This window comes from Thalia democratica, chromosome 9 (genome assembly GCF_965202585.1).
Source record: "Thalia democratica chromosome 9, ktThaDemo2.hap1.1, whole genome shotgun sequence".
Classification (NCBI taxonomy): domain Eukaryota; kingdom Metazoa; phylum Chordata; class Thaliacea; order Salpida; family Salpidae; genus Thalia; species Thalia democratica.
The window spans coordinates 22,583,448-22,603,001 of record NC_139173.1 but is presented as its reverse complement, the minus strand read 5'-3'; the positions used below and the strand labels follow the sequence as shown (position 1 = coordinate 22,603,001).

The window sequence follows — 19,554 nt, the reverse complement described above, 5'->3', positions numbered from 1 at the left end:
AGGTGATCAAATAGAAAAACAAGATTAAAATACAAAATAATAAGTGCATTATGAAAAATAACGTAAAAACTAAGAAAATACTAATTAAAATGTGTTTTTTGTCTATAAAAATAATTAACTTAGTTCTTAATTAATTTCATGATCAAAGCTGGAAAATAAGACTAGTTTAAATCAAACATTTTAATCATTGCTTCAATTGCTAACAAGCTACTACAATATTTTCATAACTTTATTACTTCGAAACCATTAAAGATATTATCTCAATTTTCACTCAAACTGAATTTAAAATATCAGCGTTTAATTGTTCAAGGTTCTTTTATACAAGACTGAAAATATATTTACTCTAATGAAGACAAATCAAACTGAAACTCTAGTCGTCGAAAAACTAGTAAAAGATGTTGGATATCTAAACTGCGAGAAATACTAAACATATATAAAATTCTATTCAGTCTTAACTAAACTTTGGACTAGAAGTAAATTACGAAATAACAAAATTGAAGCATGATAATGTTTTAGATTTATAAACAAACGCTATTCAAGAGAAACCATAGAAAAGATGTAAAACTTTCAAATAATTGTATAGAAATAAGAATAGAACAATTAAATATTAATATGAAACTGGATCTAACTTTGATTTTGTTGAGAGGAAGGTAAAATAAATCTCGAGTAGAACATATATTGTAATTAAAGTTTTGATTGTAGCTTTGTTCACAATAAATTTAATACTTATCCTACCTTATAAGCGACAAGACCCCATAATATTTTCAAAAATAAATTATGTTGTTTGCAATGAATGCACTGAAGTACAAGTAAATAAGTCAATAGTAAATAACAGTGTGTTTATCTGACCATAGCTAAAAATTTAAATATTTAATTAGTGTATGAGTAACAATAGTGTAAATGGTTAAGTTTAAATAATAACAAACTGATGAAGCTTGGTATAATTGATACTAAATTCTTGAAGAGAAAGATGAAATAAATCACAAGTTTGAATATACTTTTCAGTTATCTAAGAAGTTTGTTCACCAATACTTTTCTAATGAAAATGACCTCAAGTCAAACTTTACAAGCAAGTAAAATATAGACTTTATTAAAGTGAGAAGTTTAATTAAATTATGGTAACAGTGTCGGCAATGTGTTTAAGACAACTCAATACTACAAACAGTATGTTTATCGTAATACCGAGTCTCAGCTGCAAAAAAACCTCTTTGTAGACCATATTTTAGTTAACATTAAATCCGGATAGAAGTGTTAGTAAAGTATTATCAAATTTCTAATAAATGAGACTATTGGATTACGACGCAACGATCATGTAAAATAAAAAAATTAACAAAACACGAGCAAATTATGTAAAATATAAGATATTTTGGTTTTATAATCAATGCAAATAAAATGTAAAAGTCTCTTCTTTTATGTAGGTAAAATAAGACGAAAACTATTTCTGTAGAATAGCAGAAGTTTAAAATAAGTCGTTCATAAGTAAATTTTTTTTTTGCCATTCCGATTTTTGTTATTCAAACCTAACTACGCTTAAAACTTAGTAAGTATACTAAATCCTGTATCATTTGAGAATTTTAAATTACCCAAGCCAAGAGGATATCTTTCAATATTTGTGCAAAAGTTCGCAGGCGCGATACCCTCCGAAGGATGCACAAATAGCGAAAGTTTTCCGTCACCACTTCAACTCAAAACCGAACCACATCTTAAACCTGAGTACCACACTTTTATATGGTTTGACTGTTAAGCTTACTACCCGAGATTGATGTGTAATTAGGCTTTGAAAAAAAGTTTCTCGGTAACATAAATTTATTTGGTCAGTAACCCTGAAAAATGGTGCGATAAGGTCTTAATTTATTATATAAGCGAAACTGTACGGTAGGCAGCTTGTTAATATTACGGTAGGTTACTGTAATATATGTAAAGTTGTCTCAAATACATTGCCGCGACTGTTACCATACTTTCATTTTATACACTGCTTTAAATTGACTAAAATTCTTGTTTGTAAATAATACATATCTTGCAATTTTTTATGTTTACAATTCAAAAAAGTTCTCAATTTATAAATAAGGTGAACAATACAACTTTAAATTTTATTATCAAAACAATGTGTCTCTCACTTAAACAATTCTAATTGAATCAGTGTTTATTAATTACTAAGTTTGTTTATTACTAACAAAGTTTACTGTACTTTCGAATTTTTTTGCAACAATAAACCACCTTAAACTCAATAAAAATACCATCAAGTTAGAAGTAAAACTAAAGTTTTATTTTAGATAGAGTAAATATTTATTAATTTAAGATATTTATGGAGTTTAAGGTCAGATACTTTAGCTTATTTAAAAAACAATTTCGTGGATTCTTTGTTTAACTGTTTCGTTACAGATAAGTTTTGATAAATTTATTTTGCTTATTTGTGCTGCTTAACGAAAACAATGGCGAAAGTCTACTCAAAAGAGTCGAAGCCTGGAATTTCGTATGCCGTGAGACAAGCTCGAGTTAACAAGGTTTGATCATACCAATTCGATCATCAGACCACAAGACAACCGAAAGACTGTACATGTCATCAATGTACAGACGGGTTGTGATGACAAATCATGAAGTGGACGTTTGTGCTTGATGAGCTAATTACTTTTTTTTAATTACTTCTAGCGTTTAAATACACCTTTAAGTTGAACTAGAACTTTGGTTCAATCACATTAAACTTAAATAAAATTTCGTGCACCTAGTATATTGAACAAGTTTTGAACACTGTTCGATAAAAATTTCAATAACATCTACATTGTTTTTGCCACTTATATGTTTAATTGAAAAGCAAAATCTTGAAAATTCAGTTTCGACGGTAACACTGCCACTTTTAAAATGCATAAAAATTGTACTGCTCGACAGAAAAATATTAGTATTTTTTTGAATTAGCAATTCCGAAACTACTAAATCGTTCGCTTAAAAAAAAACGTTACTCAAACTCTTTTTGCTAATTATTTTTAGCTCAATGTTTTACATCAAATATCTGTACTTGATAGCAAAATAAAAATAAATTACGCATTTAAAAAAATAAAGGTTTTTCAACTCGTTAAAACAATTAAAAAGTTGTTAAGCCGTATCTACTACGTTACTTTAAAGTAAAATTACGCTAAATATTTAAGACAGCTTGGTATATACCAGGGGTGGGCAACATACGACCCTCGGACCGGATTCCTCGCGCTAAGCAAGACATCCAGCCTGCAACGTTATTTTTTAGCTTGCAAACAAACTGTAAAAACAAATAAAAGTTAAATTGTTTACAAAAAAAATAAGTTGTAGTTTTATTCAATTAGTCATAAAATAAATAATTCCATTGTGTGTTTTAAAGCTACACACTTATTTTAATGCGTTTTCAAAATCTTAAGCATGATTACGTAATATAAGAAAAACCAACTAATTTTATAAATTTTGCCATCTTGATCTCCTTGGTAGTCCCTAACACTTTTAAAAATTTAGTTCTACTTTGATCTGATAAAAGAAAAAAAAAAATCCTTAACTATTCATTTCTTGCTCATCAAATCAATGTAAAAATAAAAAGATCGATATTTGTATTAGATAAAAAAAATTTATGTTGCTTAATGAAAAAAAGTAAATAAGAACATTTGTCATATAATTGTTCAAAAATATAGGTTTAATCGCTTGCTAACAAAAGATCCTAGTGAAGTAACTTCACTGGAATATAAATAAAAACAAATTGTACAGTAAACTTCCTTTATTGTACCAACATATGTTTCTGTGTGTTAACGAATCAACACACTTCAACTGCGTTCTGTAAAAAAATAATTACTGTAATGAATAAATAGAAGCATAGAATAAAGTAGTTGTATACATGTTTTCATTAAAATAAAATATTTTCTACAGATAATAGTTAATAATAGGTAAAATACTTAATATTAAATCCGACTGTTATAAAACTGTATAAATTTGTGATTATTAAGTCTAAAATAAGTAAAGTAAACTAAAATACACAACAAATCATAATATAAAAAAATAACTCACGTTAATGGAAAGAATAACTGATTCAAATTTTACTGTTGTTAATGAATGTACGAAATACATTCATTACATCTAATAATTACGTCACAATATAAATGAGGTTATTTAATTTGTAGTGCAAAGTTTGTTGATTTAGTTTTTATGTTTGTAATCTATTTTGAACAAAATAAAACATTAACCATTAGTTAGTGTATCAATAAAATTTAATAAACTTAACAACGGTGAAGACAATAAAAGTCACAGAAACTCTATGTAACATGTATGTTATATTTTAAATGTTTGTAATGATCAAATCAAAGTTATATACAATTAGGAAGCAGATTAAGTTCAAATGTAAAAATCAAAAATGAAAAAATTTAAGAAAACAAAACACAAAAAAAAACCTAACTTGTTATTGAGCTTACAAAGTACTGACCGATAATTAAGTTACAGCGACATACATAAAATCACAATGACTTAAATTACATATATATTGTATTAAAAATTATTAAAATAATTGATTGATAAAGCAGCAGTCGGGTGCTTAAATTAAATATCCCATACAGATATTTTAAATATTTAATAAGTAAACTGTGTTATATATGAAAGTTAAAATGTACAAGAACAAAATGGTCATATGCTAAGTATAAACCTGCAGTAAAAACCCTACTAGCTCTCTTGGGCGTAGTAGGTAAAAAGCTCGATTTATCTGTGATTTGAACATAGGCTTCCAATTAAACTATTATTGTTATTGGAACATGAATCATTAGGTACAATTGAGTTTATATTTTTATTAAGGTTTTTACTGATACTTATAGTTATAGGTCTATTATAATTGTTTTTATTATTTAGATTAATGTTATCATTATTGTTTATATTAACCTTGTTATTTTTACAATTGTTACAGTTTCTGTCTAAACTAATATTAATTACGTGTGTATTATCTGAATAGTTGTTATTATCTTTAATAGTGTTATGTTTAATATTGTTTTTAAAATTTGTGCTGTCAACTCATTATATTTAGATAAAACAAAATTATTATGTGATTGTATCATTGACTTTACATTATCCATGCAACTATAAGAAATTTTTAAAGTTTTTCTATTAAATATTTTACGGTAACAATGATTATTTGTGAAATGTTTATCTACTAATCTTAAAAATTCTTTACCCAAGTTTACGTTAATACTAGAACAGTATGCTGGATTATACCACAACACACGGCTATTACGAGACTTATTATTTTTTTATTACTTTAATATAATTTTCACTAGTGATACTGTTATTATTAATATCATTATTATAGTTATTTTTATTATTACTACAATTATTGTTATTAATGTTATTGTTACTATTAACATTTTTCACAATATTATTAACGTTATAATCATTATTACTGTTACTTTATAACTAGTATTATTATCGTTAATATAATTATTATTAATATTATTGTTATTATTAATGATGCTTTTATTACTGTCATTAATATGTTTATTATCGTTATTACCGTTAAAAATATTATTATTATTAGTATTATTGTTTGTTTTCATGTATTTTAAGTTACAATTAAAACCATTTTTCTAAATATACTTTCATATGGAACTTTTTTTTCATTAAATATTTCTTCACTGGATGATAATGAGCTTAAGCGTTTCTGGGTCATTATTGGGATATCTATCTTTATATGTCATAGTTATTCTTTCCATTAACGTGAGTTATTTTTTTATATTATGATTTGTTGTTTTGTTGTGTATTTTAGTTTACTTTACTTATTTTAGACTTAATAATCACAAATTTATATAGTTTTATAACAGTCGGATTTAATATTAAGTATTTTACCTATTATTAACTATTATCTGTAGAAAAAAATTTATTTTAATGAAAACATGTATACAACTACTTTATTCTATGCTTCTATTTGTTCATTACAGTAATTATTTTTTTTTACAGAACGCAGTTGAAGTGTGTTGATTCGTTAACACACAGAAACATATGTTGGTACAATAAAGGAAGATTACTGTACATTTGTCATATATCATTTAAGTTTTGATAGTTTATAATTAATTTCTGATATACCTTATTTAATATTCTCATTATTCTGCTTTTATTTCTTGCTATATAAAAATTCAAAATTAGGACATTTTTTTTTACTTAAAATAATAGTTTTGAAATCGTTAAACCAGTATTAATACTTAGCTAATTTGCTTATTTTCATGAAAAGTTCTTGTTTAAGCAAATTTTTAGCTTTGAAGTACATATTAGTTAATTGTTATATAATTTTTTAACAACTTTAAGGTTAACTTCATTTCGTCAGGTGCAAAAAAAGCTGAATTTGTTTTAAAGCTGCTTATATTGTTAAAAATTCTATTTTTTGTTGTTTATGAGATATTTTTCCAAGGAAATTAGTTACAAAACTCTCTAGTTAATACGGTGAACTTTCAAACTTACAATGCAGAAAAATATTAGACATCAACATGTTAATTTTTCTTTAAGTTATCATTGTGATTTGTCTTCATTTAACTTTTTAAATATTCTGAGTTATATACCGTTTGTTTTCTAACTAGCGTCCACACACAAATTTCATTAAATACCGGTTCGTGAGGTGGTGCATTTTTCCCACCTATAAAATTAAAAACACACTATCTAAAAAGTTTTATTTTTGTTTTCAAAGTAACCTTATTACAAAACCTCAATTTAGAATATGACCATTTTGCTCAAAACACGTGCGCGTTTTCTGTACAGCTCAGCGAATTTTCGAAGAAGTTGTTTTTTATGTGCGCTTGAATTAAGATTTCGCTTTTAAAATTTGCCTACAACGTTAAGCTTGAGTTTAATTAAATTTTTTGAATTACTAAATTAGTGTCTAAGAATTTTAACTGTTCTAGTGTCACCCTAAGTACGAGGGTATAGCGATGGTCCTAGATCAAATTGATTTTTTAAGCCTCACATAAAGTTAAGCCTGAGTAGTCAATATCTATTTGACTAGATTTTATTGTTGAAAATTGGTAAGAAGCATACAGTATGTTGAGTTTAAAATTTTAATAATATATAAGGAGGATAAGTACTTTATATAAATTAATGATGGAAATGTTATTATTTTGTCAAGGGGTCGGTAACCTTTTATGGTTCGAGGACCAATTTTTCTATCGTAGCTTGCTCGCTGGCCGCATTGAATAGACTAAGTATTTCGCTGGCTGGCCGCATTTTGTTTAAAATGGCTACAGTAACTAATAATAAAGTACTTTTTTAAACCAAAATAGTAAAAAAAAACAATGATAGAGCGGTAGTAAAGAGCCTAATTGAATGTTATTATCACAAAAAATTTGTACTTTATTGTTTTAAAGAATTATGTTTTTATCTAATAAGTACCACGCATTTGACTCAAGGGCTACAATTTGCCAACCTTTTACTAATCTGATACCTTTCAGTACTGTGTTTAAAAACAAGTAATAAATTGTAAGAATGATAAAAATTACAGAAGTAGTAAGTAAATGTATATAAATTACCATAAAACTATTCCAAATATTTTATTTTCGTAAGTCAAAAAAAGTTTATAATAACAAATGCAATAAGTAAGTATTTTACCCAATATGATTGAAATTGCAAAATATATTTGATAAAAAAGTTCATTCGAATAGTACTTCTTTATAATTTTCAGTTCATAAGAGTTTAAAAATTGAAAAATTTAACATAAAAACTTGCAGATGTTTTCTTGTAAATTTTGTATGCACTTAAAAGAATGATACAATAGTATTTGCTTACAAATATGTGTTTACTTTTTTTTCCAATTTCTAGAAAATTTTTGACATAAAAGTTTTAAAAACCTTTGGTAAACTGAAAAAATTAAAAAAAAAAACTTGTGTAACATTATATAAATTAGTTATGTATAAACTTGAAGAGTAAGCTACAAATCTTAATAAGTGTTATAATAATTATAACTTATTTAATAATATTCGATGAAAAAGCAATTAAACTTAATAAAATTCACCCACTAGATTTTTTACTTAAACAGGAGCTCTACAGTTTATTAGTTGCTAAAAATTAAACAAAATAAGTTCAAGTTTTTTACAAAAATAAAACGGTTCAAATCCACTAGGATCACAAATCCTGTTGTTAGTTATGATAAGCAGTTTTTACTAAAAAATATTTAACTTTCAAATAGTTATACATTACTCTTTATCAAGAGACGGCAGGCATTTGGTTGTCGGGGCCAAAAAAAAAATCTCCGCAGGCCGCAGTCGTAATTTTAATTACAACGTAACTTTTTTACTGTTAATAACTGACCCCGGAATATCTAAAATATGTCTTAAACCTTTGTTAATTGTACTTGATACTTTTTTTTAATACACTAAATAAATGTAAATATTAATTTTATTAAAAGTGTGATAAAATAAGCAATAATTAAGTAGTTATTAGTACTTATCAAACATGCACCTTAATTGTAAGCTTTTACTGCAATAAAATATTATTTTTTTAAAAGTATGTTTTTAACTGAACAATACCTCCTAGGCCGCAGTTTTCCGAACCCTTTTTAGAACAAACCAACTTAAATTTAGCAAAACGTTTTTAAACACTAAAACTTACTAAGTTTTAAGAATAATTATTCACATCTGTCTATAAGTAGACATTAACTATTTAACCTTATTTTTAAGGCAGTCTGTGTCTTTAAATGCGTATATAACGATTTTAGCTTCCGTATACTTGTGTGTAGATAAATTCTATGTTGCTTTAAAAATATATATAACATTTACATGGGAAACCACATTTATATCATCGAAAAAAAAATACTATCTCCAATATCGATGAATTTCTGTGATAAGTGTTTGCATATAACTGTTTTGTTATCAAAAGATTATTTAAAACATACAAGTAAATTTATAAAAGCTTTAAAAGCAGATTTTTGTTCATTTTTTTATCAACCATTAGTACTTTGAAAAAATTAAAGAACCGGTTGTATTAGGTAATCTAGATGAGACTTTTCATTTACCTTATAACTAATAAGTTTTTTTAATTAAAACTAAAATTAAACACACTGTTTTTTTTTGTTTTTTTATTCTTTAGCAAAAAGATAATTGAAAAGTGTTGTAGTTGTTGTAATACATTTTAAATGCAATAAAGGTTAAAGTTAAAACTAAACTTACAGGTATGTTGTATCTTGAACAGCCTATAAAACTATAATGCACATTAAATTTTCAAATAGTTTTAATTAATTTAGTTACTGAGAAGTGTTTCGTACATTAGATTTATAAATAAAACTTTAAACAGTATTACGCATTTTTATATTTACTGGTATTATTAAAAACCATGTTTATGTTTTTGTTTTTTATATAAAACAGTTTGTCTAACAAATCGACCGTTTCTAAAGTTAAACAACTTTTAAAAAAGTTTTCTTTTATTGCATAAAACACATTTACTTTACTGAAAATCATTTAAATTAATTTCGGTTATGTGATGGTATAAAATTTGAAAAATAAAATAAACAAAATACAACAAGTACCTATAAATTGTCTTAAACAAAGTTGTTTAGATGATAAAAGTATAATTTTCTAGTTTTATACTTTTTGTATAAAGCTTCAGGTTTTTTGTTTTTAAACTACAAAATTTAATGAGAAAAACAAATATGGGATCTGTTTTAAAACATGTTTAAAACATATAACATGGACAAATATACAAGTTCAATTAAGTACATACAAGCAAAATTAAAAAAAAGTTCTAGGATTTGCGACTTTAAGTCAAATTTTTATAGTTATGTAGTTTACTTTTAGACTTTCATGTTTTTACAAGTAAACAAAGTTTATTAATGTTATTGTCTAGTATTTCAAAGAAAACAAACCTATGTTCTGCAATAACAGTAATCGTGCAATAAAATAAAGACTTATGAGAAATATTAAAACAAATAGTTGCATTATGAAACAAACGACAAACATTTGAACTCAAGTTTGTTTATTTAACTTTCTCAGTTTTACCACTGGTATGCCTCAGTTCTTAAATAAAAGAAAACGTTTTACCGTCTCAAGAATTACAAAGCTCTAACTGTAGCAAAAAGACCTGGTTTCATCAAGTTTTATTAGAATGTTAAAACTTAGAGACCAAAGTTGTGTTTTGGGACGAATAAGAAAAATAAAACATTGAAATTTGATTAGAAGAAGATATTTCAATTTTTCATATTTATACATGCTTGTATATAATATTATATAAAAATGAATTAATTTTAAAGTCTCTGCGTTTCTAATATAGCACATCGAAGTACAACAGTTGTTAGAAACTTTAAATGCGGTACCCACCATAAATAGTTAAATGCATTGTGTAAATACATATTTATTTGTATTTTTCTTATATGCAGATATTAGCTTCAAGTACCTACTTGTCCATAATTTTCCGATATTTTGCTTAAACCTTATCACACTTTAAAAAACTCCACACTTTGATTCGCGTAACTTTGCAACAGCATCCAAGCAAAGACGAACTTACACTCAACACATCACCGTGCTTAAAGTTCAGAGCGTCTGAAAATTACCAAACTTCCCGTCGCATATGCAACGCATTCTTGTGCGCTCGAGCGCGACGAAAGCGCAACGCATGACTTGGCACGAGAGACGCTCCGCACAGTTTTTTTTGTGTTTTGCGGGCTGCGCTGAGGCCCGCGGGGTCTTTATTGCAAAAGGAATTTTCGTCAAACGAAACTTGCTTGTTTTTTTTTTGCTTCTGACGGCGCCTTGCATGAAATCCACACTCAAAGTAGCACGAATTTTTCGAACTTTTTTCGAAGTTTAAAAGGTGATTTTGCTGTGAGCGCAGACTATCTTTAGAAAGCAGTTGTTTTGATGGCAGCAGTTTTGCAAGTCGATTTCAGAATGCCAAGCAAGCAGAAAACACGTTTTGCACAGAAAATTCTAAACGTACACAAAAGAAAAACATAGTTTTATTAATAATGAGCTATTTGTTTCAGCGTTGAGAAGAACGTTTCTTATGTGCTCGTTGTGTATACAAAATATTAGCCTAAAGCAAACATGGTAGTGGTGCCATTCAAAAGCAGCTTTTCTGATGTTAACTGGCGTCGTATGATATAAAAAAAAGTGTAGAAAAACTCGTACAAACACAGTGAAAAAAATATGCGAAAACCACTGGTCCGTGACCGTCGGAGCGTCAAAAATCGCGTATTTAGTGATATGTATGTTTCGTTCGGCTTTTTGATAAGAAATTGATTTTTTTTTTTGATTTGGAGGTTGTTTGGTTTTGTAAAGTTTGTTGATTTTGTTGAAGACTGTTTTGCTAGCTAAAATAATAAAAATTTAAATTAAGTAAATTTCGTTGAAAATTTTTGTACCAAAAAGAGAGGAAAAACATAAAATATTTTCATTGCTTTTAATTAATCAGTGTTTTATGTTATAAATAAATTTTTGGAAACATTTTTATGCTGTCTTTTAACCAAGTTATTTTTGTTGAGTTTTAATCAAACTTAAACTTACTTTGAAAACGTTCATTAAAAATGACAACTTTTAAATTAGCTAAAAAATAAAACTTAAAACAGTGAAAAATAGGTTAGAAGAGCTTGGCAAGCTTTTCAAAACTGGTCGTAATAAATATAACTTGTAAATAAATAAACGATATTAAGTTAAAAATACGTCATTTCAAATGTTTTACGTATGTAATTTGTTACATAAAATGTTTTTTTTAAATGTTATTTCAATCATCTTTATTAAATGATACAGTTTTTTCTATCACAATTTTTCAATCAAAACAAAATTCTCATTAAAAAATACGTTCACTGTTTCATATTATTAAAATAAAAAAATTTATGCTGATCTATAGAGCTTCAAAACAAACTTACGAGTGACATAAAATAAAAATTGAATAGTTTTTTTCAAACTTTTTTTTTTTTTTATTTCTTACTAAAAATAAAACGTTTAGCTTGATTTAAAATTTAAATCTATAACCATAATTGTTTTCAAGTTTTACACTAAAAGAACTAATAAATAAATAATCCAAAAATCTAAAACAATAAAAATTCCTCTAAAAATTAGCCTGATCATTAGAATTGATAACAACAATGAAATATGTTTGTAGTGTAAACTTAATTATTTTTATTACGTTTAATTACCTTAATCTAAAAACTGATTATTTTATTTAACCTACTCAAAAATAAAAATAAAATTTAAACAAAAAATAGTTTAATCCAATGGAATATGTTCCGTAAAATATTAGTCTTTTTTTTCAATCTGATAAAAAATACGACAGAAAGTTTTACAATTGTTCAAATACTTTAATGATACATACTAATAAAAATCTAACTTGATAAAAATTAAAATCGACTTTTGTATATTATAAAAAGTAAGTTTTTGTTGTTGCTTTTGTGTAAAACATGTTTTTAGATTTTAATTATATTTAAGATTTATATATAAACAAATCATTTATAACTTTTTTCTATGTAAAATAGTCAATAAGATTTTTCTTAACAAGCAGGTTAACTTCTTTTACAAATGCTTTATTAAATACTTCTTTTACTACTAATTTGTCGTCTGATTTACTTACGAGTTTTATTAATTTAAAGTAATTATGCATAAATATAAACAACTGTTGAAGTTTGTTTATAATGTTTTTAAAAGTTTTTTATCTAAATCAAGTATAATGTAATATTTTATTAGCAGCTTGATGCTATAAATAACTTTTGTTATGCAGACACTTAATTTTATGTAGTTTAAAACAACTGACAAAAAAACAAAAACGAAAAAACAATTAAAAGTATTTGTGATGACAGCTCATTCGAAAAGCACTACTTCAACGAGATGAGCCAAAATGACCGAAAAGCAGCCGAAAGCCGAAACATTGGGGAAACCCCTAAACCGAGCATCAGCTTTGCGCACCACTTTGCCGCCAACACCACCGCCAACCAGTTTGTGATTAAGCCGGTGGTCAAGGAAGGGGCTGGGGCGTGCTTTGAGATCGTCACCACGGCGACGAAAGTTCAGGCGGAACCCAAAAAAGACGACGAGCCGAAACCGTCGCTCGTAGAAGCTTTTTGCAGGCAGACGGACGAGAATCAGAAAAAAGCCCCTGAGCCGAAAACTCCCGAGCCGAGCGGCGGCGCGAAACAGCGCCACACTTCGACCATTTTCATCGGCTCGAGCAAGAAAAAGGACGAAGCGTCGAGCAGGGAGGTCGAGGGCAAGGAAAAACCGAAAGCGCAGCCGAAAGCGCTCGAAAGCTCGAAACCGCACAAGCATGAGGAGAGCGAGCCGAGAAGCAGGAGGCAGCGAGGACTGAACAAGATCAAATCTTCAGGCAGCTTGGTGACGGACTCCACAGTGAAAAAGGTGGTGACCATCTCGGCGAAGAATTTGGAGGCGAAAACGATCAGCCTGACAAACAGCAAGCCTGGCAGTGCCGGAGCCCGCAAAGTGTACACCAGGAAGCTCCACAAGGAAGGGGGGAAATCCCACAACAGCAACGTCTCCAGCAGCAGCAGCGAAAACGAGACACCGAAGAAGCAGGAGAGCCAAAAGAGCAAAGCGCCAGAAGCGGAGGAGGTTAACGCGCGGGAGCAGCGGAGGAACAGGAGGATGCGCGCGAGGATGGTCGGGACCAAGCAGCAACAGAAGCCGCACCTGCTCAAGCAGCAGCTCTCGGCCGAGAACGTCTTGCCCGCCAAAACCGAAGCCAAAAAGACCAGCTACCGCCGGCAGCGGAGGTCGAAGGAGTTGAAGGCGGGAGGAACTGGTAGGGACAAGAACCTGAACATGAACATCCCTCCCTCCATGATCAAGAGGAGCCACCCGTGGGCGAAGCAGATTTTCATGCTGAGCAACGAGTTAAGCGACGAGGACAAGTACTCGACCCTTCCGGCCAACTTCAGGCCCACCTACGACCTGGCCAGCGACCCAAAGAAGTTTGGCGGGAAAAATTTTGGCGGGAATCAACAGGGCGCTTTCAGAAACTTCAAGCCCGCCAGTAATTCTAGAAAGGAAAAGTTTCCGGGTTTCAAGGAGACCGTTTCGCTCGATAACCATACGACGACGCCCATTAAAACGCCGCCCAGGAACGATTCGAAAAGAGGCTTTGTTAAGAAACCGTCGAGTGTTCAGCCGTGCTCCAACAAGTTTTTGCAAAGTAATCAATTAAAAAAAACTTCTCCTTGTCCGACTGAAAAACTTCATAATGGAAACAAACCAGTTGAGCGGAAGGGTTCAGACAAACAAAGTAAAAACATAGATCGATTCCCAAGCAACGCTGATTTAAGTCTAAACGAAGAAAAGGATACAAAACAAGAGTCTGAAAACGAAAATTCTCGTAATGCTTTGGTCATTGCTAGGCCCTTGGCGAAAGCTAAGAAGATAGGGGAGCACTTTTGGCCGAGAGATAAGGACACAGAAAAACTTTTAGGAAAAAATAACCTTAGCCAAGAAAGTGAAGAGAATTCCATAACAGACAAAACATTTGCTTGTGCTAAAACCGACAACTGTTTAATCACAAATGTCGAGAAAGATGTTAATAAATCAGATGAAAAAGATACGAACCAACATTTAAGTTTAGAAATCAATAATACCAACTCAAAAGAAGATGAAAAGTCTGCAGTTGAAACAAAGAAATGCACAAATCCGTTTCTTAACTTCAGCGACAGTGAGCTAAACAATCCCCTGGAAGAAGAACTAAAAAAGTTTTCCAAAATCACTCAGGACATGAAAAGCATCGAAGAAAACCAAAACGTCCACTACGAAAAAGAGAACAGCTTCAACTTTGACAAAATAAATCCATCGCTCGCAAATTTAGGCAGCTCCAGAAACATAAACGACGAAATCAACAGAACTTCCCAACGCAAAGACAGCGTGGTATCAATGTCGACGGCGCTGCCCACCAGAAAGCCGAGCCACAAGCAGATCAGCAGCGCGGACTACGACGAGGCAGTGATCGAAATCGACGAGGTTCTCAACGAGTTCCGGAACATCGCCTACGACGACGCCGACAAGAACGCCGAGTCTAAAACTCCGGCTCAGGTCGACCGCGAACAGTACTCGAAGTTGCTGGAGCCACCGATAGCAAGCGAGAAAGTTGAGGATTCGGACGACAAGCTTTTGATCCGTGAAACCGCCGACCGCAAGGAGGAAAAGCAGGAAGAAGAAAGCTACGACTCGTTCGCCGCCACCGACACCATCTCCTCGTCAACCTCTTCGCAGAAAAACTCGGCCCGCCCTGCGAGCGCGGATGCCAAAACGCAAAAAAAGAAGTCTCACAGCGACCCGAACACCAACGCCGTGAGGAAGGCCAGCCTGCTGAGCAACGTCGAGGTGGAGAAGCGGCCAAACTCGTGCAGTGAGCCGCTGATGAGCGAGAACTACGACACTTTAAGCGGGTTGGACAAGTACAAAAGGTACCAGATAAGCAAGACCCTCCAGAGCTCAAAGCAGCAGAAGAAAGAGGCGTTGAAGCCGCACCGCAGCAGCGGCGACATATACGCTCCCGATAAGCTGCACGGGGAAGTCCCCGACTTCGAGAACCAGTTCGAGCTGGGCAAGGAGGAGAAGCAGTTCCGGGAGATGTGCGACATTCTGACCTCATCCACCTCCAAGGTCAGCATCCACCAGCCTGACTATGCGGCGCCACCCACCGGACAAGTGATTTCGCACAGCAGGTCGTGCAGCGCGCCCGTCAACCCGACCGACGGCTACGTTGAGGCAAGTAGGAGGTACGCGACCGTAGAGCCGCTGGAAGACATGAAGGACGACGAGGAGCTGCTGGGATCGAAGAAGGGGATTTCCACGAGCGCCGACAACTTGAACGCGAGCGGAGAGCTCAGGGGAAAGTATTTACCTGTAAGTTGTATCTAAAAATAAGATAACTATTTTTAAAGTGTGTAAAATAATTAATTAGAACTAATTCATATGTTTGTTGGTTTTATTTTAGGTTTAGAAGTTTTAAAGATTTTAGTGTTTATTGTTTTGGTTTTTTTTTTTAATGTAGAGTTTACGTTTGGAAATTAAACTGTAAATCCGTCATCTTTGTTTTAAACTTAAACTTTAAAGGTGTTTTGTATAAAGTTAATCACTAAACTGAATTAGTAAAAATCGAAACTATGCATAAGATAAACTTTTGACTAAGGTATAATTTATTGTTTCAAGTAAACTTAATAAGTAAATTGTCAAACAACAAAAAAAATTAGTGTATAGAAGAAGCAGATGTTTGAACAAAAGTTTTTGTTGAATAAAAACTCATTGAGTATTAAGCTAATAAATATATATTTTTAGATTTAAAAAAGGCGTAAGCAGGTTGAAATTTTGTTGATTTTTAAATAGATTATATGTAAATTAATAATGAAATACGTGATTAATTTGTTTTTGGACATGTCTTAAAGTTAGACAAATCTTTTAGATTGTACAACTAAATCTTTCAATAAAAAAACAAAAATAGAATTATAATATAACTGTACATCTTATGCATTATTTAAAACTTAATTATAAACCCAAACGCGCTATCAATACTGTTTTCTGTTTTTATTGTTTATACTTTTTTATAACTAAGACAATTATATACTAGATTGGTTTACAAATGTTTTTTGATTTTTTTAATAAAAATGAAAAAACTAATAAGTTATTAAAAATACAATTATTAAATTAAAATGAAGTGGCACACAAGACAAAATTTAACTTTGATTTTTTATTTCCAGTTAATTTAAAATATATTTAAATCTTATCATTTTCAACTTGTTTTGGAATTTTGGTTTCCCAAAAATAAAAAATCTTTGTTTGTAAAACTTTTTTTGTTTAAACTTTCGGTAAAAATGTAACTTTAAGCTAAATTGAAAAAATAAAAATAAAAACAAAATGAGCTGAACTGCATGCATAGTATAAATGTAAAACATTAGTTTGAACTATTTACTAGGTTTGCTTTTTAGCCATTCCTGCTTTTTATTGTTTTTAAGGTTTTTATTTGAAAATATTTTATTAACACAGTAAGGCAACTTAAAAAAAGTAATATATAGTTTCAATATATTAAGTGTATTTCAAATATAAAGTGTGTTTGATTAATATTTGTGAGTTGAAGTTATTTTGTTTACATAATAGTTTGTTTTATACTATTTAGATTAAAAAGCGGTTAGAAGTTTATACATAGAGAGCAAAGTGTGTTCATGAATATTTTTTCTTTTGCAAATTCTTATCTCTTTAAAGTTATGCTGGATAGCAAATTAAAGAGAAGTTGAAAAAATTTATCTCAAAGAGTTTCCACTAATAAGTGTTAAAGAGAAAAGAATGTTCGAAGCGTTTATGACGTTCTACTTAGGGGAATAACCGTCAGTATAAGTAAATTTTTTATTCAGTGAAAGTAAACTAGTTACTGCATTGCTGTTTATTAATTTGTAAACCACTGTTATGGTAATTGGTTATTAGAAGCCACTGTTTGGGTATTACAGTAGTGTTGTATTTAAATTTTTAGGATTTTTTTGTACATTTTAGACTATGAAACACTTTAAAATGAAAATTAAAGAACTTTTTAAGTTCTATAAGTTGGAACTAAGTTGCTGTTATCATTTTTAAAATATAATGATTTTTTTTGTTTTTAGCATGCTGAAATTAGATTAAGTATAATGAGTTTAAAAAAAACATTACTTTTAAAAAATGAAATTTGCTTTAAGCAGAAATGTTTGTAATCTCTCAGGTCTAAACTTGTTTTCTGTAAAAAACATTGATAGAATTTTTTTAATTCACAATGTTTTCATTGTTTTAAAGATTTTTTAAATTTTATTTTAAATCAATGTATGTATTATATAGTTGCTAAATTTTACATAAGTATTTGGAAATTACACTGTAATTATATTTAAAATTAGTTGTATAAAATTTTACATACAACTTTGAGTAAAATACTTTAAAAATTGTAACTAAACATGGTAAATACAACTTTAAATCTTTTATAAACATAAAATTGTTAATGAGAAGAAGTTGCTTTAACTTTTGAAAGTCATTAAAATCAAAATAAGTCTAATTGAACAAGTTATCTTGTAAAAATTTTGTTTCTTTCTTCAAGTTTTATCATACTTTAATATAAAGTTTTCAAGATAGACTTTTTAATTTTCATTTTGATGGTCACCATAATTTAGTAGAGAACAATTATGAAGCTAATAACTAAAATAAATTATAAGTACAAGTTAAGCAGTTTAAAACTTTTCTAAAATATTTCTAGTTTTTTACATTTATTTGTTCTCCAGAATGCAGAATGTGTATTGAATATCACTAATTGGTTTTTTTCAAACTTTTTACTGCTAGAAAATAATTCCTTCAATTTATTGTCTACTTTGAATTAAAACTTATTCACCTGAAAAATTCTTTGACAATTACATCATTTATTGTTTATGTGGTTTTAGTATACAACCCTTTTTATTGAGTGTGTTATGCTGAAGCTTTTTTATAGTATTTGTTAAGTCAGTTATTTTGTTGTAAATTTTAAGTCAACCTTTTATCAATCTTATCTTGATAGTTTTTGTAGAGAAAAGTTTTATACCTGGGTTAACATATTGAAACTATGTTCCATAGCAAATTTTGTGTTTGTTGTTTCTGATAAGTTTAGTTCTGAAATAAATTTATTTTCTAAAACAAATTTTTTTTTTACATTTTATAAGCCAAATTAAAAAAAAAGGAAAGCATATGAACTTAACATTTCAAAATTCATAGACTTTGTATATAATGTCTGTAGTTTAAAAAGCAGAACTTGCTTTTAGCATGCAAAATGAAGACGAAAAATCCAGTACTTCTACTGATATTGAGGATGATTGTTTTGTAGAAGACGTTGAGGTTTCATTCCATCTGTTTTAATGAGCTATATTAAAATGGGTTGCTTTCAGAAAATAATTTTTGTGACTTTTAACAAACATCTGTTTTTAAATTGACATGAGCACTACTGGTTGTAAATGCAAAATTATTAAAAAAAACAAAAGACACATTAGTATGTTAAATAAGTATAAAATTAACAGTACTGGTTAGATAAACCAAACATAAAAATTATTCAAAACATGGTTAATATTAGCTTTCTATTTGGATTTAAATAAATTACAATGAGTTTGTTGAAGTAGTTTTTATATTAGGGTAGACAGATAAGTTTTTAATAGTTTTAGTAATAAAAATGCCATTTGCTAAAAAATATCCCTAAACTAATAGCAAAATTATCTTATACCAGGACCAAAGTTTTGCATAAAGTTTAGAGTCATTAAAAAAGACTTATTTTAAAAACTGTAAAGTAGCGTATGCAAAAATGAATTGCTTAAATTGTAGGTTTTAATTTGATACAAGCTTATTTGTTTAATAGTTGTTTTTTATAGTCTATACAAACGTAGCTATTAGCACTCTGTTTGATATAATATTATTTATCTCTACAAACATAAAACTGTTTAATAAAGAAAGCAGTTTGAAAAACATAATACACTGTTTACATTTGTCATATTGCATGACTTAGTTTTATGTTAAGACTATTATTATAATGTTATTTTTTTACAGGAATTAAGATGGCATGTGGTACACGATTTACTTGATACAGAAACATCATATCTCAACTCCTTAAAAGTATTGTGCAATGTGA

The 19,554-nt window shown here is 29.3% G+C and overlaps 1 protein-coding gene across 2 annotated transcripts in view; it reads left to right on the top strand.

The window, feature by feature from the left end:
• The first annotated feature begins 12,684 nt into the window (after positions 1-12,684).
• Positions 12,685-19,554, top strand: part of LOC145843820 (uncharacterized) — a 41,298-nt gene continuing 34,428 nt past the window's right edge. For both annotated transcript variants that reach the window (XM_082951057.1, XM_082951056.1), the window contains exons 1-2: positions 12,685-15,803; positions 19,473-19,550. In XM_082951057.1, the coding sequence (XP_082807183.1) occupies positions 12,783-15,803; positions 19,473-19,550 (3,099 nt within the window). In that variant the 5' untranslated portion in view covers positions 12,685-12,782. The remainder of the gene's footprint in view (positions 15,804-19,472; positions 19,551-19,554) is intronic.